The sequence below is a fragment of the Pteropus vampyrus genome, unplaced genomic scaffold, assembly GCF_000151845.1.
Source record: "Pteropus vampyrus isolate Shadow unplaced genomic scaffold, Pvam_2.0 Scaffold617, whole genome shotgun sequence".
Taxonomy (NCBI): Eukaryota; Metazoa; Chordata; class Mammalia; order Chiroptera; family Pteropodidae; genus Pteropus; species Pteropus vampyrus.
The window spans coordinates 265,563-291,562 of record NW_011889398.1 but is presented as its reverse complement, the minus strand read 5'-3'; the positions used below and the strand labels follow the sequence as shown (position 1 = coordinate 291,562).

The following is a 26,000-nucleotide window of genomic DNA, read 5'->3' as shown; positions in this document are numbered from 1 at the left end:
ACGTGCTCAGTAGCCAATAAGCAATAACTAAAATGATGAGTAGACTGATACACTGCCAAAGCTTAGGATGGGAGAGGACATGATTTTGGTGGAAAGTGGGACAAATCAGAAAGAATACCGTATGGAGAAGGGTAGATATAGGTAAATTCACAGACTTCAGTTTTGCCAGCTGATAACACTGGGTAGCCTTTGTCTAGCATACATTCAGCAGCTGCAACTTTTTGATTAAGGATGAGGCCCAGTGTCTAACGAGACTCTTCATTCTAACAAGTCTAGGGTGCCCCTTCCTCTTCAAAACTGGCAACTACATGCCCGTTCTGGCTCGTGTCCCTCCTCTTGCAGCAGATTACATATGCATTTGTTCATGAACATGGACAGCTCCCATCAAGGCAAAGAGCCATCCTGGAGCAGAAGAACCTGCTCTTCTGGGCCTGCTGGATGATTACAAGAGACACACAAAGGGAAAGGTGCTAGTCTCTGAACCTGAATGAAAAAACAAAGCCACTCTGAGTCTTGTAACTGTTCTCTTAAAAGACAGCAGTAGAGAGTCCCTCCTCCTCTCCCACAGGACTTATATTTTCCCATGTAGACTTCTAAGTTGGTGGAGCTCAAGGTCACAAACATTCTCTTCCCCTTTCTTGTTTTCTGCAGCTCAGAGGATAAATATTGGTGTCCAAAGCAGAAGGTTTCAATTTCCCCCAATAAGCAAGCTGTTTAGGTTTAAAATTTCTTTAATCAGAAAAGACTTCTCTTCCTTCAACACAAATGCACACATTGAAATTTAAAAATATATATATATACACACACACACATGTATGTGTATACCCACACGCGTGCGCGTGCACACGCACACATTTACATGAATTAGAAAACACAGTCTCCAGTCCTGGATTAGGGGCTGAGAGGATGGACATCAAGAGCACCCGGAGGATGGCTTCTCATCTGCTTTGGGTGTCCCATGGTCCTCTCTCTGGCCGTGGGAGTTAGATTAGGTGGGAATAGGGTACAGGTCCAGTCTGATGGCAGAGTGACTGGCAAACTGTGGCAACGAGGTCCCTCCCCAGACAGTTTCTTAGGGTCACCAGGGATGACAGGAGATTCTGTAGTGGGTGGGACTGGAGTGGTCGGAGCAGAGTGGGTGAAGGGCTGCTCTCCGTGCTGGAGGAAGAGGATGACACCAATGCTGGTCCCAGTGCCTAAAGGACCACTGCCAAAGGAGATGGAACCGGGGGAGCTGAGACAGGGGTTGCAAATCGGAGTGGTGTGGATCCAAGTGGGGTTCATGGCTGGCCATTCAGTGAGGTGCCAAGACCGCTTTGGTTTCAATAGCAGATGTCCTAGCTGTGTCTGGTCCATTTTTTCCACGGGAGGTGCAGGGGAAGCAGCTGGATAACTGTGGCGGCTTGGAAAATGCTAGGAAGGGGAAGCAAAGAGAAAAGAGATTATGAGAAAGCTTTCAGGTTAACTCTACCTGGTTGATCAAACCTTTATTTTCCTTGAGAACTGTTTGCAATGCAAACATACCTTATTTTATACAACAGATAATTTCCTGCCAGGCCAGAATTAAGCAAAAGTTCTAGTAACCGAATTATACTTTCATTTATTCAACAAATACCCGAGGGCCCCCTATGTCTCGCACACTATATTAGGCACTGGCTATCCAGACATACACAAAATAAAACAGTCCCCTGCTTATAAAATAATTCATTTTAGAATTTCTTTTTAAAAAGTCTATTTGTAACTGGAATCACCACTTTTCAATTTCCATATTTTAAGTCCTAAGTTCCTATGCTGAGTGCCTTAAGAAGTATAAATTAATATACAGACGAGATCCTACTGCTTATTTTTAAATTGATTATTCTCATAGAAAAACTAACTGTGGTTGACTGAAAACAAGGTTACTGTCCATTATCCACAGGAGACTTTCCCTTCCCCATCATTTGAGTGGCCCCTAAATACCCAATTATTTGAAGGCCCAGAGAATAGATCACTTCCACACTAGGTCTAAGACTCTATCCAATACTCCCCCTGTGGGTGCGCCATGGCTGTCCCCACCTCTCCCAGTGATGCACTTCTTATGATCAATCCTTGAAACCCACACTTCCAGAGGGTTTGGTACAAGTACATTCGGACAGGGGTAAAAAGAGGAAAATGTTTTAGGGGCAGCAGAGGAGAAAGGATCTGCAGAGAGAAGCTGAGGCATCTTCCTGCATAAATCATTTGGCCAGATAAAAAGCCTTCCGTATCTATGCAGAAAGCAGATAAACTGCCACATGAAAGGTAAGATTAAACTTTATGGAGTTCTTTGCAGTTATCCAAATAAAATATGACAACAACAACAAAAAGAAAACATCTAGGAATCAAGACAACAAAGGAAGTTCCAGCATCCCCTTCGCTGAAAAGAAACTTGTTGAAAAGGGAAAAGACCCAGAAGGAAATGGAAGAGGGAGCCCGTTTCTGCATGCACGTACTTCATTTCCTTGGTTATTTCTCTACCTCTTCCTCAGGTTTGTAAATTCTTACCTTGGTCAGCTGGTGCCTGCTACTACCCAGTGATGACTTCTGGGCAGCTATGTGAGGAAACCAAGTCTTTAACATCCCTTCTACCTGTAACAGGGTTCCTAGATAACGCTCCCTGTGAAAAAGACATTTTAAAAAAGCCATTAAGTGTGAAAAAAGCAACAGGACAGGAGTGGCGATATCTCCTTTTTTATGAAGGAAAGAACGGGGCGGGGGGTGGGGGTGGCGCTTACCCCATCTGTGGCTTCTGCAAAACACCTACAATACGCTGGATCCTATCCATTGCCACACTCTGCTGGAAACTGCTCAACCCTGGGGTCAGAGAGAGAGATCAAAGATTGAGATTCAAGAATTTAGTCAGGTGAAGGAAGGATAGAAGCGGGTTAAAATGGGTTCACCTAAAGAAATTAAGTCACAGAAGACATAAAGGAATAATCCAGGCCCCAAAGACTTAAGAGAAATACACATTTAAAACATTTTGAAAGAGAGAAAAAAAGGGAAGAAGGGGGGAGGAGAGAGAGAGAGAAAGAGCTATGAAGCTAGCTCAGATAAATGCAACTAATCAGACAGTACCTCTCTCAAAGCGACCCATCTTCAGGCCATTCAGCAGGTCTGTGAGAGGGCGTATGAATCCCTGGAGCTCTTTACACTGGAGGAAAACAGGAGAAAGGCTGTGGGAAGACCGAGCACTGCCCACACCAGCACTGGTTAATTCTTCCCCCGCCCCCAGCCCTGGGAGCCAGTACTATCCTCGCAGGGTCCTCACCAACCAGCTGGGTGCTAAGGCACTCCGGTAGGGTCTCCTTTCCCCAGCTTTCTCTTACCTTCCGAGCAAAGAGCAGGTCTCCTTCTGTGGTACAACCCTGTACGTTTAGACTGGTCTCCAATTCACCATCTCTTGATCTTTTGACCCCACATCCTGCCATAGGAGAAGCCAAGCCCCGCTGTGCCGAGTGAGATGCTGTATGTCGGTTACCGGAAACCTTGGGTCGTTGCCTGCGGCGGATAGGACCCGGGCTGGGCCGAGAATCTTCCCTCTGCCCAACAGTGTCTGGCCTGGGGCCATGGGCCCCCTTGTCCTCCCCCTCGCTATCGGAGGGGAAGCCAAAGTCACTGTTCACTGGGGAGGTGGAAAAAGAGGAAGAGAGAGAGTAGGAGGAATAGGATGAAACGCTAGATGGAGAATCCATAGGTTGAGAAGCAGGGGCTGGGGAGCAGCTCCTGGAGGACCCAAAGATCGGACCTGCAACTGAAGAGCAAAGCGAAGGAGTTTGAAACCAGAATCCGAGAATTAGAAAACGGACTGGGAGACTGGGGCCGGGGGGAGGGGGGGGCGGTACTCTACGGGATAATCATATCTCTTCTCTCCCTCCCCGATATTACCCGTCTCAGAGACGAGAGAAAAAGCCATCTTCCTCGCCTCTCCGCCTCCATTAGGAATCTGGGCCGCCTCTCTGGCCTCTGCAAACGCCGTTCTTTCCTCCCTCACTTCAGAATAAGTGACTTGACACCTTCCCCAGTTCGCCTGGTTTGTTCCCAGCCCGATCCCGCAGCGAGCCTCTCCACCGGAGGTCACGACGCCCGCGAGCCTTGCATCCCCGGTCCCCGAACCCACCTGGTGACTGCCGGACCGCCTCCCACGGAGCCCCCCGTCTCTTCCCAGTCTTCCAGATCGGGATCCCTGCTCCGGACCCGGGCTCGCCCTGCCACGCGACACGATCCCTCCCAACACCAAGGGGTCCCTAAGCCCCCTCTTTGGGAGGGGGGATTGATCCTCCCGCGCAGACCGCTCCCCGGCCTCCAAGTCTCCTCACCTGTGTGGATCTGCTTAGCCCCGGCCGTCTGTCTCCAGCTTCTGCTCCGACTCTCCGGGTCTAGGCTCCCCGCCTCCGCCTCTCCCACTGGGTCCCGCCCCTTCCCCCTCCCAGACACGTGCGGCTCCGCACGTGCCTTCCCCCTGCGTACACAGGCCTCGCACCCTCATTGGCCAGCTAGCCGGTGGCACGTGACTGTCGTTGCCGAAGTTCAGGTCCCATTGGCTACGGCATGCAGGGGCTCGGCCAATGAGAGGCAGTCAGGTGACGATTGGATGGAAGGGCAGCATTCCGCTCTCCGCCCCTACATGCGGCTCGCGAGGCGGACCCGGTGATGAGAAAGGAGGAGGATGGAAAAAAAAGTGGAAAAGAAGGGAGGGGAGGAAAAGGGCGGAACCCATGGCCTTAAAAAGGATGGTGCTGCGCGGGAGACCGAGTCTGGATTGCGCAGACTGGTCGCGTGACCGGAGGCGCGCGCTTCGAGATGTGGGACTCCTGGGTCCTGCTTGCGAGCGGACCCCTCTGCCCCCTCTTGGAGCGCCTCGGCTCACGAGGGCAGCACGTGGGACCATCAGCGACTTGCGTCTGCAACGTGTGTGCGAGAACGGATGCGTGCCTCGGTGCAGCATCTCCCCCTCTCGGAGGCCCGGCCCTCGTGACTCCCCGGTCTCTGTTTCACCCTCCCCTCCTCCTTCTCCTACAAGTTGAGTGCCTGATGCCCTGCTGGGTGAGGAGGGTGGGGACTGCCGCCGAGAACACCGCGTCCTCTCCCGGGATCCCACTGGGGCGGCTCCTCCAGCGCGTTCCTTACATAACCCGCCGCCACGCACGTTACCAGCTCAGATGCCAGCCCGCCACACTCTAGAGGTCAAAGCCAAACTTGGTTGTTCTTGACTTTTCTACCCAGGCTCCTCGGGCTCTGGGCCCCGAATCTGTGATTCCTAGCGCAGGGAATGAAGTCGAGAGGGGTCCCCAATCACCTAGTTTAGGCTTTTGTCCAGTTTCTGTTTCTTCATTTGTCCTCTGGAGAAGATTCGAAAGGCTTTGAAGGAGAGAAGGTGGCAAGTCCAGAGTTTTACCATTCGCTGCCCCTCGCAGTATTGAAATGGCACAGTGGAGAGAAGGGGATAGGTGCTCAGGGACTGTGGACTGACTGAAGCTGTGACATCGAAGAGACCGCAAGGGGGCAGCCCAGTTCTAACTAGAGTCCCGAGGATAGGGGAAAAATTTTTTTAAAGTATGTCCCTGCCTGCCCTAATTACTAACTGGAAAAGGCACGTTGTTGGGAAGGAGGGTGGGGGGTGTAAGTGGAGGAGGGTGTGAATTTTAAAAATCTATTCTAAGTAGTTTTTTATATTTTACATGCTTAACAATGAGCTTATTTTATTAAAAAAAAAATGTGTTCTAAGTATAAACTTCGACTCTCCCCAGTTTCCACAATGTATATGACAAAATTAAGCAATAGAATTAGAATTATGGACTGTCGATAATAAACCTGTTGTTTGTAGGTGCTCTTCTCCATTCTTCCCAAAATTTCGGGTTCATTCACAGTCCTAATAATTCCCTCTGATGCTACTGTCACCTAACTTCCTTTCTAAGCTACCTTCCCACTCCCATATCCTAGTGCTCGCTTTCGAGTTGTGGCTTTAGAACAGACCCTCATGAAGGAGTAGAGAGTAACCAGATTATTTCATTTATTTCTCTTCCAATTTCCTGTCCCCAAATCCCCACCCAAAGAGTCATAGCAGCCTTTTCTCTCCTAAAAAGACAAAGAGAGGAAAAACAATGACCAGTCAGAGTCAGAGACTCGGGAAACCCCTCCATGCCCCCACCTCTGAAAACTCCTCAGGTTTCATATTCCGAGCTAGATTTCTTGGGAGATGTGTCCCCTCCCCTCTTCGCTCCTTCCTTCTGCTAAATCTCTTCATGCCCCACAGTTATTTAGAATCCCAACTTAAATCCTTCCCTTAGGTTTCTATCCCCTCCTCCCACCCGCCCCCCCATCTCTCTCCTACATTAGGAAACCGACCTCCCCCCCACTTCTGCCTCTGAACTTTGACTCTTGACTCTGCCCAGTAGTAGGGCCCTTCCCATTTTGCCCTCTGGCACCTGCCCTGCCTTAAACCACTGCCAGGCTGGAACTAGCTTTGATTCTTCAAGGCAGACTGGAGAACGAGGGGTTTCTCCTCCATTCCACCTGCTTCTGCTCAGGTCCTGAAACCCTCCCAGTTCAGAAAAAGTAAACGACTCTTATTACATAAGTCTCTGCCTCGACACCTCCTAAACCTCCTTACAGGCAGATAAGATTTTTCTAAATGTGATCCCTCTTCTTTTAAGCAGCTGAGAGAGAGCTGAACATGCTGAAAACACTAGCCAGAGAGAGTGGTAAAAACTGCTTCACAGACTCCCCCAAGGCCAATGGCTACACTCACCTTCTATATGAAATACATCCACCCCTGAACAAGGAGCCAGGACAAGAGGGGGGAAACAGGACTCTGTAGACAGGATATAGCCTCGTTCACATCTGGACTCTGCTAAAATATAGAAATCCCCCCATAGAAGGTCAGTGTCACCCTTCTGACCACCCTCTTCCTCTATGGCAGGATAGCCATCTCTTTACACCAATTTTTGTCTTCCTTTCCTCTAAACTTGAAAGATCCAGCCCTCCTCCCCAGCACTATAAGGAGTCCTACTGCTGTGCCTTTCAGCCATCCCTGACCACACTAGGGAAGCCCCACTCAATTCGGCATGTATATTTCATCCGCCGTGTTCATGACATCCTATCTGTGTTCATGTATATTTGGGCTGCGCTTTGGCCCTGCTGCCCTTGCTAACTGTTGTTTCTTTTTCCAGTGTCAGATTCCACAAATGGTTGGCCCATACTCTTCCTCACAATGTACCCCCTCTCTAATGCCACCAAATCCTGCTTTTGCTCCAACTATTCATTTAAAACATTTTTTTTTTTTTTTTTTTGTAGAGTGGAGGTTACTAATGACCTTCTCCTTGGCCTCTTAGTAGCTTTGTGATTGACTATATTAAGCTTTCTCTTCTAGACTCTATATGAGACAAACTTGGCCCATGTCTCCAACCCACTCTCCTCCATTTCCTTGGTTGATTTCCCTTTCTCCTTCTACTAACTACAGGCACAGGATTTGGCCTTTTGGTCTTCCATGTGTACTGGCTCTACTGCACTCATCGACTTTCGTAACTCTGACTTTGCACTTAGAACAGCAGTCCTGTCCGACCTCCCCTTCCTTCAGCATCGCTTCATAGGGTTGTCACCAGAAATTCAGCTTGGGCAATACGAAATTTATAACTTCACCCCTAAACCACTCTAATCTCCCACACTTCCCATTTTGGTCAATCACTTCCCTAGACATCCACATTTAAACTTATAGTTTATTTTAAGTCTTTCTTCATTTAGCGCTCATATGAAATTATCACTGAAACTATTTTCTTCAAAATATCTATTTTCTCCTCTTGATTCAAAATGCCCTAGAACAGGTCTTTAAAAATTTGTTTTGGGAATGATGCAAGTCTCATGAATCTGTCTCCATTCCATTGCATCCTGCATACTACCAGACAAATAGGTTTTCTAAAACACCACTTTCATTGTATCTTTACCTCCCTGAAGAACTTACTAGGCTCCCTATTTCTTATACATCCAAACTTCAGCCTGACCCTTCAGACTCTGTAATTTTGCCCTGGCTTCCCATATGTGAAATTTCCAAGCAAATATTAAGAGCCTAATATTTTAAATTTATATTAAATGTTATTATTTTTTTAATTTCCCACTGTTCTTTCCATCTACACTCTCCTCCAATCATAGCTCATCCACAAAACATGCCATACGTGCTCTATCCCCTCGTCTACGCAGGATTTTCACTCTTGGACTAATTATTCTTCCATCTAATTGCTTTCGTCCTTTCGTAACACACTGCCAATCATCAAAGTGGATCTTAAGCACAATCACCTTCTAAGTTTTCCAGACAACTCCGGTATGGACCTGTCTCCTTCCACCGCCCGCAGCACTTGTCTAGGTCACATGTGCTCTCACATTTGTATGTAATTTAACATCGTTACAAAGATTTTCATTTTGTTCTAAATGTTTCATAAATGTAAACTTGAGTTTTATAAATACTTTGCAGTAACGACGCCATAGATTTCGTTTTCAGCAGCAGCAGCAGCAGCATCCTTAGCAGCGTTAGGCATGGGTTACGTACACATTAAGTACTATTGAACTGCAATTTAACTGCACCAAATCTTCCCACTATTCTGCATACGGAGTTAGCAGTAAACCTCTGGGAAAGAAGTGATGGCCAAGCTGAGATGAACACCTGCATTGCAATACTAGTTATTTGGTTCCCCCATCCACTGAAGCCTGGTATTCCAATCTTCCCTCTGCTTCATGTCACCAGCCCTGGGAGCTATCCAGGGTAAGAGATGTCACATCTCCCTCCCCGCCTTATCCCCCAATTAACTCACCGGTTCCATTGTTACTGCTTTCACTGTTACGGGTGTCTGATGGACTGCATGTTCTGTTTCAGGACTAATGGTAGTCTCTTTTGCTTCCACTTCCTTCTTATCCAACCTCTTCTGCCCTCATCAGGATTAGGAAACAGAGTTATTATCGCCTCCATCCAACGTCCTTACAGATTCTCTAGAGTTCTCTTCTTCACCTCCCCCCACCCCCCACGACAGTCCCCCACTATACTCAGACTCAGGGACCTCCCCCTTACGTCTGCATGGATTATGTACCCATCCCACCCACCAATTCCCTTGATCGAGGACTACCCACTGCCCTCTCAGTGTCTCAGCAAACCTGCTGGATTCTGGGTTCCTCCTCCTCCACAGCTGTGGTAAATGGTCTGTTTGGGGCCCCACCACCTAGTTTCACTTCACTTAACTCATTTTTGTTCTTGCTAATCACTTGCATTATAACATTGCCCAGTTTATTTTTAACCGTTATCTATCCTGATCCTCTTTGATGTCACTCACCAGCTTGTCCTCTAACTCAAACATCTGGTAATCAACAGTGAAACTTGCACCAAAGTAATCTGGAGAGGAGAAGCAGCAGCAGTTACAAACGAGAAAGGTAGTACGAGATCTAGACACGAGGAGAGGAAGCAATCTCTCAGAACACTTCGGCTTGCTCAAGGTGTAAACTTTACAGGTATAATCTACTCCTAATGAACTTCAATATGAAAATGTTTGTGGGCAGCGGTCACCTCCATTATCTATTGTTCTTCGGAGGGTGAGTACAATGACCTCCGGGCCTGCCCCTCGGGGGTCTTCCTTCTGTCAAGGCAAGGACAAACCGAGCGGTGAAGACTATGCTTCTAGAAGGACCAGTGTTTCAAGGACTTGCTCCCACAGTTTTTCTCTCCACGGAATCAGGAAAGAGTGACAAGGGACTGCCACCAAATTCCAAGAAGCAAAGTCTGCCAAAGGAGCCCATACGAGCTGCCACCGCCACCTACAAGAATCTCCAGCATCATGACTACACCAAGTACACCTTCTTAGATCTGAACTTGACCTCTGAAAACTGAGGTTGCCTCAGCTCTCTTCTGGCCAAGAGTCACCTGCCACTGGGAGCTCATTTTAAAGATTACCCTCAGGTCATCTTTGCTGCATTCTTCGCTGTGAAAATAAAGCCCACGGAAGTCACACACACACACACACAAAAAGTTCATGAATGTGTATGCATTTATATTTTCAATCTAATATCTAAAATAATTCACAAATTTGAAAGTTTGCAAATTGTTTCAACCAGTTGCCAAAGAACTGAAAATTGCTAGCTTGAGAAATAACATCACGAACCTTGATAGTCTTTGCTTATCACTAAATTTATCCGTGACCCAGCTGCTCCACCGCAAAGAGAAAGGAAAAGTCGCAGAACTAAATATCCCCAACCTCTCACCATCCTGCTAAAAGGCTGAGCCTTGTGCATACTCACCATAATTGGGGGTCACTGTGTAATAATAGACCACCTGATAATAATCATCCTCTTCCAGTCCTTCTTCACCCTCATAATTTTGTCCTAAGGGGACAAGGACTAGAGGTCAAAGGGCATCTGGAACTCCTTAGCAACAGAATGACACCTGAGGCTGACCTCAACTCTATCAGTTGCCTTTCTCTCTGCCTCTCCTCCAAGGGCCAGGCTATCTCCCTGTCTCTGCACCCCTAAACCCTGCTCAGTCTTCTGGGCTCCACATCTGTGATGTGGCCTGTTACTCTGTGCCCTTTCAATCCAGAAGTTCCCAGGACAGAAAACAGGTCCCTTCACATACTGTAAACTCAAAACAAGAATTAAACCTAAAAAGGTAGGAAGCAGAGAGAGACCAGAAATTATAAACTCTAAATCTACTATTCGGTATGCTCTAGACCAGTGGTCCCCAACCTTTTTGGCACCAGGGACCAGTGCTCCTACGGGAATCTAATGCCTGATGATCCGAGGTGGAGCTGAGGCAGTGATGCTGGAGCTGGGGAGCGGCTGCAGATACAGATGAAGCTTCAGTTTCGTGCTTGCCACTCACCTCCTGCTGTGTGGCCCAGTTCCTAATAGGCCACGGGCCGGTACCGGTCCTCGGCCTCGGGGTTGGGAACCCCTGCTCTCCACCATACTGTATTTATGAGAGCTCTTCTCTTATTCGTGTCTCTCTAACACACACAGACGAACACACACACAAACACAGTGTCTCTGTCTCTGTCTCTGTCTCTCTCAGGCTTTTGGACTTGGGTTTCATTCCAATTTCACTGCTAACTAGCAGAATAACTCTGCACAAGCCATTTAACATATGTTTTCTTAAAATGAGAGTCAGCTGGACTAAATGACCCATCTGCATTTGTTTTTCTTCATCTCCAGGACTAAAAATACAGGACTTTGACATGATTGGATCAAGAAGGCTAAGCCTCCTGCCGAACACTTCCCCAAGCTCCTTGAATGCGCTCCCTTAACTACAAGCAATGACACAAGAATCTGGAGGAAAAGGAAACAATGAGAGCACCTGGCAGACGAGGAACAAAGGGGGGAAGGAGCCAAGCTACTTTTTGGACCGGTCCCTGAAGGCAGCCAGTTCTCCACCTCCCTAGAGGTCACCCCCCACCCCCACCCTTCTAGATCTTTACTAATACAAGGCTTTCTCTCTAGCTCCCGGGGAAAGAAGGTACCCTGACTTCCTTCACTAGTTTCAGATTGACCCACTTTCAAAGAGTCTGTTCTCTTTTTCACTCCCACTTGAGTCCCTCTCATCTCGTTCAGCTCCGTGGTGATGGAGAGCTGAGTTCTCTCTCGTTAGGTACTCCCCACAGCCGGGGCTCCATCCCCGTCAGGGGCCTCTTCTTTGACAGGACTCTGCTTTCCTCCCCCTTTTCTGGCTCTACTTTCCAGATCCCTCTCCGCCCCCAACACTGGACTCTGGCACAGATGAGAGTGTTATCACTCCCCACTGAACTGCACCCCTCACTCTCTCCTCGTTTTCTCTTCTCCCATCCCATTTATGGTAGTAGACGTGGCCCGAAAGCTTAGGGAGAGAAGGGAACTCACCCAGGATGAGTGGCACAGCAAGGATGGCTGCGAAGAGGACTTCCATTCCGGACCCTGCACTGCTGTGCAAGGAAGAAGAAGAAGGAACTGCAGCGTTTCCCACCGAAAGCACCCCGCCTCTGGCCCTCCTCCAAAGCAAGGAGGGAGCTTTGCTTTTCTCTCAGGGAGTGGAATTCCCCTCCCATTCGCTGACTGACTAGATCATCAGTCACTACCGGTCTGGTCCTTTGGCCCGAGCTGCTCGGATTAAGAGGCAAAGTGGAGGCAAAGTGGGTTTTGATGGGAACGTGTTTGTTGAACCCTGGATTTGATCCATTCAGGATTCCTGCTGCCACTACGGAAACAACAACAAACAAAAACACACCCCCAATCTCCCTGGACTACTAAGGAGGTTCTTATAGTAAGCCTCTCTCCTCCTCTCCTCCACGCCTTCCTTCTCTTCCAGTCCTCACAAAAAGCTCACCTTCCCTCTCACTGTCCCTAATTTACTATCACCATCCAGAGTTGCCCTTCTCTCTGAGGCCTAATCACAATCTCTTTCTTCACAGTTGAAATGTTCTGAGAAGGGACGAGCATTTTCTAGACTGAAAACAGTCCCTCTTCTCTGCCTGTCTGGACTGTGAAGTATAGGAACAATATCAACACCATTGTCTGGCTCTCGAAGCACCTGCTACATTGCTTCTGATAAAAATCTCTCAGCTAAGGCCAGTTATTTCCTCTCTAGTAAGTACTGACCTCACCTCACCTCTTTCTCCACTTTCTAGGCACCGGATGGAAGAAAGGAAAAAGCAGATGGTCTCTTTCCCTCCTGTAGATGCCACATCTCTTCTCTCGCTTTCAGTCACTTGGCGTGTTCCTTTCATTCCAGCCTATGGGGTAGAGTTTGTCTTATCCTTTTCTCTGTTTTTATGTTTCCCATTTTCATTGACTTCAATTCAAAAACATTTAGTAACATACGTGCTAGGCACGGTGTGCTAGGCCTAGTCTGTTAGGCAATTCAGGGTTCACAGGCAAGGAAATGAGAAAAGAATACAATTGTTATCTTTTTTAAGGGAGTTAATAAATATCTTTTGATATCTACAGTGAGTCAGGTACAATGCAAGTCCCTGTGGAACCACCACCCATGAACAAGATAGGTTTGGCGCCCGCTCTTATCTGTCAGAAGATGCTGTGGTAACAGCTCCAAGGTGAATTGAGATGAGTTGTCTTATCCCCTAACTCGGCCAGCTTAGGCTCAGAAGCAAGACCCAGAGTCTTGAGCATAGGCCAAGATGCTCCTCTCCACCTTATTGGGAGAGGATTTGCTTGGTGACTTTCAGTGTAAATCTGTACAATCTACTTCTTCAGCTTCTTTCCAGAATTTCCTGGAAAAAAAATGGAAAATATTTATGTGGATATACACGTATGTGTTAGGACGTAAAATACTTCCAAGAAGTAAAGGAAGCGTGGTTCTGTTTGAACAACTTCTATAGTTTTTCCATACTTTGATTGCTCTCTCAAAAACAATATTCCTGATTCCCTCACTCTCCCATCCTGGTACCAATCTTTGCGGAAACATCTTTCCTAAGGGCTAACCTCACTGCTATGTAAATGAGGGTAGGGTACCCTCTTCTACCAGAACTTGCTTGCTTTGCTCCGCCTCCCCTAGTCTGAGAAAAAGACACCATCGAAGATCATTTTCAGAAAATAAATAGAGGAAATACGACATAAAGGGAATTGAGTCCTTTGGCCTGGGAGGAGGGTAGGCTCGTGTTCCTTCAACTCCATCGCTCTTGTTGCTTTTAACAAACTATTTTAACTCCGAATCCCCTCTAACCTCTTTCCCAGTATTGCTCTCCAGGCTCCCCTTCCTTCTTGCTGATTCTCTTGTCATTACAGATGAAGGTTTCATTAGCGATAATACCTACTACTGCACGTTTCCTATACTAGCCTGTTCAAAGAGCTCCTACTTTTAAATCTAACCTTCATCTCTTAGGCAGTAGCTCTAGCCCATTTCCTCTCATTCAAGTAAGAACAATACCCGTCCCTATCTCCCCGGAGCCTCTATCCTGTGCTTTCTTCGTATTTGTCCCTTAGGTTCCAACAGGATCTTCCTCCCTCTGCAGCTCTTCGAGTAGAGGCAGGATTGCTACCTCCCTTCTCCACAAAATAACGAAGGGAATCCGCATCCAAGGCCCAACCGAACCCAGGAACCCGAACCCCGAACCGGCCCAACCCAGCTCAATTCCCTTTAACCGGCTTGAGCCACTCCCAGGGCCAAGGTCCCGGGCTTTGAAGCACAGGACTACAACTCCCAGCAGGCCGTGCGGCTCCCGCCCCGCCCTGTAGCCCCGCCCCACCCGCAGCCCCGCCCCCTCCCATTCTCCATTGGCTTTCGAGGTGGGGATTAAATGGGAGGTGGCCACCCGGCTGCGGCCGGGGTTTGTCCCCTTCTCGGCTTCCGTAGAGGAAGTCGCGCGGACCTGTATTTGGGATTTTAGGTGACCCCCCCTTCCCCATCCCCGGGGTTCGGGGGTGACATTGCACCGCGCCCCTTACGGGGTCGCGTCGCCACCCCACGCGGACTCCCTAGCTGGCGTGCTCCTCCCATTCGCCTCCCTGGGCCAGGCCTCCGCTCCGCCCCCAGCTGCCAAGCAATGGGGGCCGCAGTGTTTTTCGGATGCACTTTTGTCGCTTTCGGCCCGGCTTTTGCGCTTTTCTTGATCACTGTGGCCGGGGACCCGCTTCGTGTCATCATTCTGGTCGCAGGGTGAGTAAGGGTCGGGGAGACGCAGGCGGGCGCAGAAGAGAGATCCGGAAGGGGCTGGAGATACTGGGGCGAGCCTGGCCGCCTGAGTGGGGGGAGACAGGCGAAGATTGGGAAGGGTCGAGGCAGGGGTTTGGGTGACTCGCCCTTTCCCGCAGTTGGTTTCCGCCTTCCAGGGATCGCACAGATTCTTCCTATCCTTCTTCCGGCGACGTCAGAGGAGGCTCAAGGCCAAGACTCGGGAGGGGGCTGTGGTGACCTCGGGCGGCCCTAAGGGAGGATCCAGGAGTGGATACCTGGCGCTACTGTGCTCTGACTCTCAGCGCCCTGAAGACTCTTTAATCAGATTTTATCCCATCCCCCTGCGTCTAGACTCCATTGGTGGAGACAGCGATCTGCCTGCTCTCTGTCTCCCTGTCTTCCCTCCGGAAGTCTAACTTCCACTTTTCATGCTGCAGCCTTGGTTGGTTCCCCTACTTGATTTCTCCGGCTGCCTCTCCCCTTGCCTTTCTGATTGCCCTCTTCTTCCCACAGAGCATTTTTCTGGCTGGTCTCTCTGCTCTTGGCCTCTGTGGTCTGGTTCATCTTGGTCCATGTGACTGACCCGTCAGATTCCCGGCTCCAGTACGGCCTCCTGATTTTTGGTGCTGCCGTGTCTGTCCTTCTACAGGAGGTGTTCCGCTTTGCCTACTACAAGCTGCTTAAGTAAGAGGATGGATGGTCTGGGGTTGTGGGGGAGAAGGGCCGAGGATTGCACTATGAGAAGTGGGGCAGCCTCCAGAGGGTTGTTTGGAAGAGGGGGCAGTGAGGGGGGACATTCGAGGGAAAGGAGCATTCCTGCCTTTCCTCATGTTTCCCCACCCCACATCACCCCAGGAAGGCAGATGAGGGGTTAGCATCGCTGAGTGAGGACGGAAGATCGCCCATCTCCATCCGCCAGATGGCTTATGGTGAGCTAAGGGACAGGGCTGGAGGAGGGTGTTGGCACCCCCTCTCCCGGGGAAGTCTCTAAAGGTCCACATGTTCTAAGTGGCTACCTGTTTTCCTTCATGCCGGACTCCCAAGGAGAGGCGGCCTGGAGGGAGAGCAGGTGTGGGGGAGTTGTGCATGGGGCCGGGGAAGATCACTGGTAACCAGGCTGTGGTGATCTCTGACACTGATGAGACCCTCCCTCCCCCCAGTGTCTGGTCTTTCCTTCGGTATCATCAGTGGTGTCTTCTCTGTTATCAATATTTTGGCTGATGCACTTGGGCCAGGTGTGGTTGGGATCCATGGAGACTCACCCTATTACTTCTTGACTTCAGGTAAGATCCACTTTCTATCTTGCCTTGGTGCCCCATCCATCCTTGGCCCTGATCTGATTTATTGGCCCTCCCTGGGAGACTGTTCTGGCTCAGCATCTCAGGAGGCGGGGAGAAGGTGAGGGATACATCATCTCCTCCCCATCTCCCTCTCTGCAGCCTTTTTGACGGCAGCCATCATCCTGCTTCACACCTTTTGGGGAGTTGTGTTCTTTGATGCCTGTGAGAGGAGACGGTACTGGACTTTGGGCCTGGTGGTTGGGAGTCACCTTTTGACATCGGGACTGGTGAGTTGGGGACAGGGGCCTGAGTTAGCAAAGAATTTAACGGTGAATGGGATGAAGGGGAAATATACCCTTACTACTTATTTTAAAACTTATCTTGGGAAGAGATAAAAGGTGCGTCTTGAGAGGTCTCTCACTTCAGCACCTGCTCTGGGGGGAGTTTGAATGGGTTGGTCAAACTGTATGTAGGTGGCCCGAGGTGAGCAGGAGTATCAAGAACCTCTGAGGGAGTGGAAAGTCACCGGTCCCTTTGACTACAAGATGTTGGGGCTCTGAAAGGACTGGGGGGTTTGAGAGAGACACCTGGGGGACGTTTGGGTCAGAGGCACAAAGAGGCTATGGGGATTAGGCAGAGGGAGAATCTAACCCCTTTTCTACTCTAAACGCCATCCGCAGACATTCCTGAACCCGTGGTACGAGGCCAGCCTGCTGCCTATCTGTGCGGTCACTGTCTCCATGGGGCTCTGGGCCTTCATCACAGCCGGAGGGTCCCTCCAGAGTATCCAGCGCAGCCTCTCGTGTAAGGACTGACTACCTGGACTGCTCACCTGACAGATCCCACCCGTCTGCCCACTGCCCATGACTGAGTCCAGCCCCAGCCCGGGTCCACTGTTCACCATTCTGTCTCCTCGTCGGTCTATCCCGTCACCTCCAGGGTTTTGCTTTGTCCACTGGTGACCTTTAGGCTTTACCAGGAGCAGCCTGGGTTGAGCCAGTCAGTGACTGGCGGGTTTGAATCTGCACTTATCCCCACCCTCTGGGGACCCCCTTGTTATCCAGGACTTCTCCTGTGTCAGTGCTCTGCTCTCACCCTGCCCACGACTCACCTCCCTTCCCCTCTGCAGGCCGCCGGCAGGAGGACAGTCAGGTGATGGTGTATTCTGCCCTGCGCATCCCACCCGAGGATTGAGGGAACCTGGGGGGGACCCCTGTGCCTGGGGTGCTCTCTTGATCTCCTCGCCCTGTATTTCTCCATCTCCAGTTCTGGACAGTGCAGGTTGCCAAGAAAAGGGGCCTAGCTTAGCCGTTGCCATGAAGATGAAATTAATGGCGGCTCAAGGGTAGACGAGCTCTGAGATTCCCAGTACCCCCTCCCCAGACTGGACACCTTGTTGTTTTACTCAGGTCTGAGGGGAGCCATTTTTGGTGTGATAAAGACCCCAAACTGCCTTTTTTTTTTTTTTTTTTTTTTGGAGTCAGGGGAGGGAGGAAGTATGTTGGACTTCTTCTCCTAACTTCCTTGGACTATATTTTTCCTCCTCAGATAGCTCCTCATGGCTGGGCTCATATCTATCCACCTTTCCCCATGGCCCCAGGCCTTGGGGAGAAAGGAAGGAAGTGCATGTTTGGGAACTGGTATTACTGGAACTAATGTTTTATTGACCACCAGCACCCCTCCTGTCCCCAAGGTGAAGTGGAGGGTGCTTCGGTGAGCTAGCCCACTCTAGAGCTGCAGTGCCACTGGAGGAGTCAGCCTACTGTGACATCGCAGGGAAGGAGGGCAGATTTTTTTCTAGTTTTTAATTGGGGGTGGGGTGGGAAGGTTTTCTATATACTGTATCATTTTCTGCTGAGGATGGTGTGTCCCATCCTTTTAATCAAGGTGATTGTGATTTTGACTAATAAAAAGGACTTTATAATTGTGGGGGAACTTGGCTTTTAAGGACAGGGATAACATGTTAGTTGAAATTTCTGCCCTGTCGTGCCTCTGGTCCCCTCTTCTTCCTAACCTGATCCCCTCCAAGCCTGGCAGTAAGTCTGGGCTGCTGGTTTGACATGTCAGAAACTTTAGGTTAAGCATTTTCCAGAACTGGATTTCCCCTTCTAGGATTCGGATAAAAGGAGTTATGGGAAATGCTTCATTTTCCCTATCTCTTGCCCACCTCCGCCACCTGAGGGATTAAGGAACACTCCCACTCTTAAGAGCCCCAAAGGTAAGGCCAGCGGTGGGGTCAGAAACTTTAATCTTCAAATACATTGAGCAAAAATAAACCCCCTCTCCCCCAAACAGCAACCCTTTTTCCTAAGGGAATATCTTGTCCATATCTAGGGAAAGGGACATAAAGGAGAGGGGGTGGGGCACAGTGCTAACTTCCTCTACAACTATGCACAGTTTGCCCCCTGCACTGTCAGCCTGGACATCCTCTGATCTGCACGAAGGCTTGGCTGTTACTTGAACAAGAGCCTGTCTGTCCATGCCTCTCTGTAGGGGCCGTGTGGAGGAAGGAGGGGTGTCTGCCTGCTACTCCTACAGAGTTTTCTGGCCAGTTCCTGCACCCCACTCTAGAAGCTCCCTGATAGGCATGCGGGGAAGGCGTCCATGAGGTCTGAGAGGGGGTCTATGCCTCGGTGGCTTGTGATGAGGTGAAGACCACACTCTTCTGGTTTCCCAGCATCTTCTTCCTGGGGGAGGGGTTTCCTGGACATGACTCGTGTCCGAGGCAAGCCGTGGGAGGTGGAATAGGAGAATGCTTTTCATTAGAAAACGGACCCGAAGAGTGAAAAGTGGGACCTCACCGAATCTTCCTAGCGATGAAATAAACACCAAGCAGAAGGCAGAGACAGCCGACCAAGATTCCCACTCCTAGGCTCAGCATCTCACCTGGGAGAGGTAAAGACAGAAGGTGTCGGCCTAGGGCTGACATAGACATGGTGCCTTCCCCTCGCTCGCTGAGGAGCCCCCGGCCCTGCCCGTTCCTGAGTAGGACTGGCTCACCTGTGGTGTACAAGGATTCCGCTGTAAGGAAAGAAAACTTGGGTCAGTGGGACTTCGGATCCCCACCCCCAGCTGGGGCAGCACACTGCCTCTGTATCTGGGACAGTCACCCGGCCACTTGGGGGTGGGGACTACCTCCCAGTTCAAGCAAGTGCTGGAAACCTTTCCCCTCCTAGCCTTTTCCTTCCCAGGGACTCCCTAGTTCCTGTCGTGGGGTCCTTCAGCTTCCCATGTCCTTTTCCGATCACTGTGTGGTCACCTTGGATGAAAGAGGCAAAGACCGGTCGCTGATTGAGCGGCTGGGGGGCTCGGTAGTTCTGCACCAGGAGCTCGGAGGGGTCGGTCTCCGAGGAGAACAGGGTCTCCTGAAGCTTTTCCAGCTGCGGAGTGGAAGAGGGATGTTAGTGGAGAAATGTCACTCGGGAGTGCGAGAAGGTCTGGGGGGTACAACTGTGTGTCTGCTGCCTCGCCTCTCCGCCACTCACCTGTTCCATTGAAATCTGGGCCCTGCGACTGAAGACTGTCCAGAGCACACTCTGGTAGCAGGGGGGTGTGGTGAGGGAGCCATTGTAGCGGAAGAACTGTGCCCGTAGCGGGGGGAGCAGCCCTCCCACGTCGAAAGGAGGCACTGAGGTATTCTGACCTGGGGGGACAGACACCTTCCACCTTCCTCCCTGCACCCCAGCTTGTCAGGCCTGGCCTCCCAGAAGCGAAACTCCCTGGCCCCTAACGCCCTCGTCCCAGGCCCCTTAGGCCTTTTTGGGGGGGCAGAGGTAGGCGCTTCCCCAAAGTTGAATTTCACTTGGTTCTAAAATAGATTTTTAGGGCTCACCTTTATACCTAATTTTATGCAAGTGACTCAGAATGTGTTCATAAGCTGGATTCTTAGTCTCGCCCACCTGGCAGGGGAGTGGAGAATTTGGCATGAGTCCATGCTTGCAGTAAGACACCCATGTCGAGAATAAATGGTCAGAGTGGTTGCTGATTTGCCTTGGGAGGGAGACCAGCAACAGACATGGGCGGAACAAGACTGAGGGAGACGGAGGGGCTGGAGAGGGAGCTGGGAGGGAGTGGGGGACACTGACCTCGATGAGGATGCCCAAGACAGCCAGGCCCTGTGGCCTCTGAGCAGCCTCACTCAAGGCGTGATAGGATTCGGAATCGTAATGTACGATGTGCAGCTGCGGGGAGAGGGAATCGATCACTTAGTTTCTCCACGCCCTCCTCCCAAGGGCTTCGACCCCGGCCACCGCCACCGCCACCGCCTCCTCCCAAGGGCTTCGACCCCGGCCACCACCACCGCCACCTCCAGCATGCCCTAAAGCTGTCCCACAGGTTGGCATTAATCCCTTCAGTACGACTTTTCCCAGTGTCCAGATCTTTTCTCTCCCTAGCACCGACCGTGCCTGTCACTGCCCTCGTCCGAGCTTCACCCCGGTACCTCTGCCGCTGTGGCTTCACTGTTGATCTGGTGCTCTGACCCGCCCGGGGATCCTTTCTGGCCCCAGTGCAGGTGGAGCTGGGCAGCTACGTACTTCCGGGGAAGCCCCTCCAGGTACAGGGAAGGGGGCAGAGAGAGTTGCACTGTGAGAAGAGGAAGCCAGGGCCGGTGGAGGAGTGTGGACGCATCCCCACCCCGGGTGCCACCACTGAGCGGGAGCCTTGGCCAGCCGTTTCCATCTTCCTCCCCAGGGGCGCCCAGTTCTTCCCATAGGCCGCTGCTTTCCTAGCACAGCATCCTCGGTGAAGATCCAGTGGATGCTGTGATGCCGCCCGCCCCGCCCACAGAGCCTGCTCATGGACATTCGGTTCCCACCTTTAGCCGTATAGTAGCCTCAAACCCCTCTCACATCTCCAAAATTAGAGAGGAAGGCTTCTCAGAATCTAGAAGTTAGGAGGATTCTTTTTAGCCCTGACTCATAAGATCGGGACTGGAACTTTCACTTCCTTGGAGCCTGAGCTCTTTACCTGTGTGGCCGTTATTGTGCAGGTCCAAAGGCTTGATGCCAGGCTGGTCATAGCCATGGGGCTGCACAGCGGGCAACTCTGGATCGAAAGTCACGCTGTCTGTCTGGATGTTGATGGGGGACTGGGCGTGGCTTCCACACTCCGGGTAAGAGGCTTGCCAGTGGTGCTGACCATGTGGGCCTGGAGGGGCGGGCGCCGTGGTCGTTTGTCCTGCCCTCCAGCCCCAGACGTCTCTGTGGAGGTAAAAAAGCACTTCCCTCCACCCAGGCGAAGACCCAGGTGTGCGGGGCTGGGGGAGGTAGGAGTCCCTTCTGGACCTGGCACTGCCGTCTCCGCCACCTACCCCGATAAATGCGGGGTGGTGACTTTTACTTACCTGTAGTGTGAGGAGCAGGAGAAAGCTGAGTGAGAGGAAGAGGGGACGGAGAGAACACCCGCACACCCAGAGGGGAGGATTAGAGGAGCAGGAAAAATAAAATAGTCCTGGAGGGCGGGGTCTCTGTGGGGCCCCTTGCGAAGTGGCCTTGGGATTCAGATCTGACTTCCCTCGTTTGCTTTTTGCTCTCGCCCTGGACCTTTCGCTGACTCTGGAATTCAGTTATCAATCAGCAGTTCAGAGATGAATTCCACTTCCCCCAGGGTCACCAACTATTCCTGCCAGCTGACCTCAGGCTGTGTCCCAATTCCAGACGCAGGCTGGGGGGCAGGACCGAGTAGGCTGGGGAGCCAGAAGGTGGATTGGGAGCTAAGCTCACGGTTCCTTTCCCACCCAGTTCCCTTTCCACTGCGGCTCCCTCATCGCACAGACTGACTGAGGACACCACTGGCTTTTCTACTCAATCAGGAGGTGTGGGATCTGGCCATTAGAACTGGGTCTAGGAGTCACATATGCAAAATCTAGGGCTGGGGGAGATGGGGTGGGAGGGGCTGGGCGAGAAGCCAGAGAAAAGCACACAGAAAAATCTTCCAGTCAGGTGAAGAGGCCCCAGTGTAGAAGGGGTGTGGGCGGGCCTTGGGTTCAGCGCTCACCCTCGTACGTCCAGTGGTGTTGACCTGCACGGCAGAGTAATTGGAGTTGCAGCCAGGCAGCCTGGGTCAGAGGCCTCCCCCAGGCTCGGCGCACGCCCCACCTCCCTCTCCTGCTTTCTCCTCCCTCCGCCCCAGCTTCTCAAAGGAAGCCCTGAAACTGGACACCTCGGTGGAAAGGTCGGGGGGCCTATTTAAAATCGCCGGCCAGGCTGGGCCTGTGCTTGCTGAGTAAAAGGGGGAGGAGAAATGAAAAGAGCTAAAGCCTAGGGACTAAAATTAACCTGGATCCAAATGTGCAGTGCGTCCAGCCCTCACTTTTCTCCAGCTTGTGCCAAGCCAACCTAACACTCAGGAGACTGGGGTGAGGTGAGGGTGTGGGCAGAGGGTTTGGAGGAAAGTGACAGAACTCGGGGAGGGGGAAGCCATTCAGAGCGGTGGGGGGCGCGGAGCTGCCGAGGGGAGCAGGGCGATTATCCCTTCGCTTTGAAGCATTTTGCAAATCAAGGCACCGAGCTGGAAATGAACATTTAAGTTCCTCCTTCCGGTCCCAGTGACTCTAAAGAGACATTTCCCCATCACCAGAGTCTCTGCTTCCTAGATTTCCAGATGGCTAGGGAAGGCGGGAGTCGGGGCAGGGTCCACTCTACGTTGAGGGTGGTGGGTGGGCACAGGCAGCCAGGCTGGTAGGGACAGGATGAAAACGAAGCATTGTGTGTAGAAAAGGGAGCTGCCAGCTGGGTCACATGCCAGGCTCTCGTGCAGTACTGTCTGGGGCCGAAAGGCAGGGGGTCTAGTGGTCCAGCCCTTATCCACGGCCAAACCCAGGGGAAAAGGTGGCCTTCTTGCAGGTTTTCTCTGCATTATTCAAATTGTTAGAAACTTTGGAGAAAAGTCCTAAATTCTTTCCTCTCTTATTTCCCTAAGTTCCTCGGACTTCTAAGATATCTTTGATTGCAACCTTGGGCTCTTCTGCTGGCCCATCCCTTGGTTCAGACGACTCTGAAAAGCAGCCCGAGGGAGGGCTGGAGGCAGCCTCTCACTCCCCGGCTCAATGGGACACCCTGACACCTCGAATCCCCTGGTTCTGTGCGGGGACAGTCTTGCCCTGCCCCTCCCACCCAATCCACAGCATGCTGATTCTGCATCTCTTCCCCAAGACTCTGTCCCTATTTTTTCCCCCCTCAAATGCAATTTGTAACTCTCCATTTGGATCCCCCACCCCCATCATCCTCTCTGCATTCCCCTTCTGCTCTCTAGACACCCCCTCATCCTGTTCATCCAACAGATATTAATTACACACCTACTGTGTGCTGGATTCTGTGCTAGGCACAGGGACCACAAAAATGAGGGGTTGGGGTCCCGGGGACAGCCCCGGAGCACCTCAGCCTGTTTCCCAGAGCCCCTCCTCATCTCCTGGGAGCTCCTGAAAGTCCTTTGTAATCTGCGGAGGGCCCAACAAGATTGACCGTCATTGCCACTGCTTTCAGGGAAAAACGGGGAAATGAGCCGTCCCGTAGGCTCAAGAGGAAACCTGGGCCGTGAGGTTCCCAGTCGGGGATCAGGGTCTGAGGTCGGCAGGTGGCGGAGGTGGCCCCTCCAGCCATTGGTCCTCTGTCCTCTCACTCCAGGCTTCCTTGGCTCTCTAACGGGGGTGATCATAAATTAAGAAGGCCAGGAGGGCTACCTGGGGCAGTGGCGGAAGGCCCCGGAGGGAACCTGTAGCCTGCGTAGAGATTCCGGGCATGGGCACGCATCCCGCCCCGCTGCTAGTTTGCCCCCATTCCCACTAACCAGGGTCGGAAAGACCAAGGGCAGAGAAGGAAAGTGGTCTCCACCCCTCTCTTCTCCCCCACCCCCATCCCGGAGCCCGTCTTTCTACCCCTAGGCTTCCTTTTACAGTCCTCCTTCCCCCAATTAGCATGCACGGAGACGTGTGGATACCAGCGGGGACACAGACTTCTGGGTGTACCTACCCCCGTCTGCAGCCAGGATCCAAATCACCTCAAGCAGCAGCATGAAGAACATCATGGTATCCTCAGAAGGAGCACAAGGTACTGGGAGGTGGGAGACTGGAGGTCTGGGTGGGGAGTGGGTGGAGACGGGGGGGAGAGAGAGAGGGGAATTTTCTGAAGTTGGGTGTATGTATCTCTTTCTCTCTTGCTGTCTCTGTGTCTCTGCGGCCTTTGAGGGGAGTTGGTTTGTGGTAGGGGACCGTGGAGTCCGGGGTCCCCAGGACAAATCTCTCGCCGCCCTCTCTTTTATCTCCCTCTGCAGTCTTCACTCCACTTGCTGCCCAGCGACTTCACAGTTGCCTCCCGCTTTTAAGGTGGCTCTGGCCGGGTGTACGTGGGGAGGGGGGGCTGCCTAGGTTGCTGGCCAGCAGTTCCTTAAATAGCTGATTAGGCACGCAGGATGGCCCCGCTCGCAGCCCGAGGCGCCGCAGGCTTCACAGGCGCTCTGGCCTTGGCTCAGGAGTCCTGCTGGCCGAGCTCTTCCTTCCTCGGCTTTTCACGCGGACACTGTTCAGACGGGTGTCCCCTGGAGCGGGAGGGGGCAGGGGAGGAGGGCTGCGGGGTCCAGCCCAGCCCCCTCAGGGGGACACTGGGTTCTCATTCCCGAGCTGGCTTCCCCTCTGGGGAGCAACTTCCTGGGTGGTCGAGGGCTGACCTGCTGCAGAATCTGGGCCGCCCTGGAATGGGAAGAGTCGAGAGTAAGGAGCCAGGTGACGAGGAGGAGTTGGGAGACTCAGGGTGCAAGTGGAAGGGGAGGGGGTCGAGGATCAAAACCTGGATTGTGGGGAAAAAAGAAGAGAAGCGAGGCGAACAGAACTTGTCTGGAGCGTCTGTCACCACCCCCTTCCCACGGTGAGGCCTGGGTCCACGTGCCTGTGTGGCCTGGGTGGGGGGGTGGTTTTGTTTGCTGGATAAAGCCCATTTGTGTGCCCAGTGGGGGAGGGGCTGCAGCAGCACCAAGGAGAGACAGCGGCTGCAACCGCCAGACCCAGCCACCTCCCTCCCCGGGGAGCCAGATCTAGGGCGGCTTTTGTCACTGAAGAGGACACTAACCCCTGGCTGGGAGGCCAGGGCAGGGGGAGAGACGGGGAGACCTTAGGAAAAATCCCTACAACCATCAAAAAAAGGCCGACTCCAGAGCAGGAGGGGAGGGAGCAGAGAGAGGCCATGTGATCGGTGGGGAGAGAGGCCCGGGGTCGTCCGTCCTGTCCGACCAAGGGCTGAGCGGGATGTGTGGGGCTGAGTGAAACCTGCCACCAGGGAGCCCACGAGTGGCGCCTAGAGGCTGCATGTGTCAGGAATGTGGGCTGCTGCTCGCTCCCCCACGGGACTGGAAATCCCAGTTGGAATGCACATCCGAAATCCCTCGTTAGAGACTGTGAAGCCCACCGATGATTTCTAACTAGACGTTGAAATCTCTTCTCCGTACCCCTCACCAGTCACCAGCCAGGAGGATGCTCCCGTTTGAGCGTCCTCTGCCTTCCTTGCTCCCGCCAAGTGGCAATAAATAGCCAAAATAAAGGGAGCAGAAGCTAAATAAGGGAGCGGGATAACGGCCAAATGAACGGAATAATGCATGTGCTGGATCATCAGCGCCTGCAGAGGCGGGAGCCCGCCATGCCTTTCTGTCCCCTCTGATTGATGAGCAAAGCAAAGCCTTTTTGCAGATGTCATTTCCTTTTTTAATTCTCTCATCACCCTCCGAATTATTTTTCCCCTACAGGCAAGTTTTCTGTTTTGAGGTTCTCCCAAAGCCCCCACCTATTCCTTCTAAGAAGAATAAATGGTAAAGTGTATATTAGACTTTATAGGAATGAGGATGATTATCACAGAGGAACCAAAAAAAAAAAAAGGCAGAGACATCTCTTTCATGGTAGAAAGAAGAGGCCTAGACAGAATGACCTCAGAGTTCCTGGGGAACGTCTGGGGACAGAAACTCAGCCTCCCAAGGCAGGTGGGGTGTCTTGCCAGGCGCCACCTCTCGGTTGTCTATGACATTTTTAAGTTTTAAAATTTTAATTGAAAATGTTTTGTGTGATTCCTTCTGGAAAGTGTTTCGCTGCT

The 26,000-nt window shown here is 51.7% G+C and overlaps 4 protein-coding genes across 9 annotated transcripts; 1 reads left to right on the top strand and 3 right to left on the bottom strand.

The window, feature by feature from the left end:
• Positions 1 to 713: 713 nt before the first annotated feature.
• CIART (circadian associated repressor of transcription) lies at positions 714 to 4,438 on the bottom strand. 5 transcript variants are annotated; one of them, XM_011384689.2, is made up of 6 exons: positions 4,335 to 4,438; positions 3,345 to 3,769; positions 3,094 to 3,169; positions 2,754 to 2,832; positions 2,524 to 2,635; positions 714 to 1,413 (listed from the first exon to the last, which is right to left on the bottom strand). In XM_011384689.2, exons 2-6 carry the CDS (start codon positions 3,708 to 3,710, stop codon positions 892 to 894), a joined length of 1,155 nt encoding a protein of 384 aa, XP_011382991.1. In that variant the 5' UTR covers positions 3,711 to 3,769; positions 4,335 to 4,438; the 3' UTR covers positions 714 to 891. The 5 variants fall into 5 exon arrangements, with proteins under 5 accessions (XP_011382991.1, XP_011382994.1, XP_011382993.1 ...); XM_011384692.2 differs by having other exon boundaries at positions 3,345 to 3,640; positions 4,335 to 4,437; XM_011384691.2 differs by having other exon boundaries at positions 3,345 to 3,516; positions 4,335 to 4,437.
• Positions 4,439 to 5,998: 1,560 nt separating this feature from the next.
• CUNH1orf54 (chromosome unknown C1orf54 homolog) lies at positions 5,999 to 14,136 on the bottom strand. Of its 2 annotated transcripts, none has more exons than XM_011384693.2 (7): positions 12,616 to 14,136; positions 11,881 to 11,942; positions 10,291 to 10,374; positions 9,333 to 9,391; positions 8,820 to 8,930; positions 6,767 to 6,868; positions 5,999 to 6,093 (listed from the first exon to the last, which is right to left on the bottom strand). In XM_011384693.2, exons 1-6 carry the CDS (start codon positions 12,741 to 12,743, stop codon positions 6,770 to 6,772), a joined length of 543 nt encoding a protein of 180 aa, XP_011382995.2. In that variant the 5' UTR covers positions 12,744 to 14,136; the 3' UTR covers positions 5,999 to 6,093; positions 6,767 to 6,769. The 2 variants fall into 2 exon arrangements, with proteins under 2 accessions (XP_011382995.2, XP_023381504.1); XM_023525736.1 differs by having other exon boundaries at positions 6,767 to 6,865.
• Positions 14,137 to 14,244: 108 nt separating this feature from the next.
• On the top strand, positions 14,245 to 17,856 carry APH1A (aph-1 homolog A, gamma-secretase subunit). Its single transcript, XM_011384687.2, has 7 exons — positions 14,245 to 14,629; positions 15,161 to 15,331; positions 15,503 to 15,576; positions 15,808 to 15,930; positions 16,087 to 16,214; positions 16,608 to 16,731; positions 17,057 to 17,856. The coding sequence occupies exons 1-7, from the start codon at positions 14,517 to 14,519 to the stop codon at positions 17,119 to 17,121; spliced, it is 798 nt and encodes a 265-aa protein (XP_011382989.1). The 5' UTR covers positions 14,245 to 14,516; the 3' UTR covers positions 17,122 to 17,856.
• Positions 17,857 to 18,381: 525 nt separating this feature from the next.
• Positions 18,382 to 23,952, bottom strand: CA14 (carbonic anhydrase 14). The gene is made up of 11 exons (XM_023525723.1): positions 23,898 to 23,952; positions 21,562 to 21,613; positions 20,896 to 21,482; positions 20,369 to 20,511; positions 20,013 to 20,108; positions 19,760 to 19,826; positions 19,413 to 19,570; positions 19,187 to 19,307; positions 18,928 to 18,948; positions 18,729 to 18,813; positions 18,382 to 18,614 (listed from the first exon to the last, which is right to left on the bottom strand). Exons 1-11 carry the CDS (start codon positions 23,950 to 23,952, stop codon positions 18,551 to 18,553), a joined length of 1,449 nt encoding a protein of 482 aa, XP_023381491.1. The 3' UTR covers positions 18,382 to 18,550.
• Between the last annotated feature and the right edge of the window lie 2,048 nt (positions 23,953 to 26,000).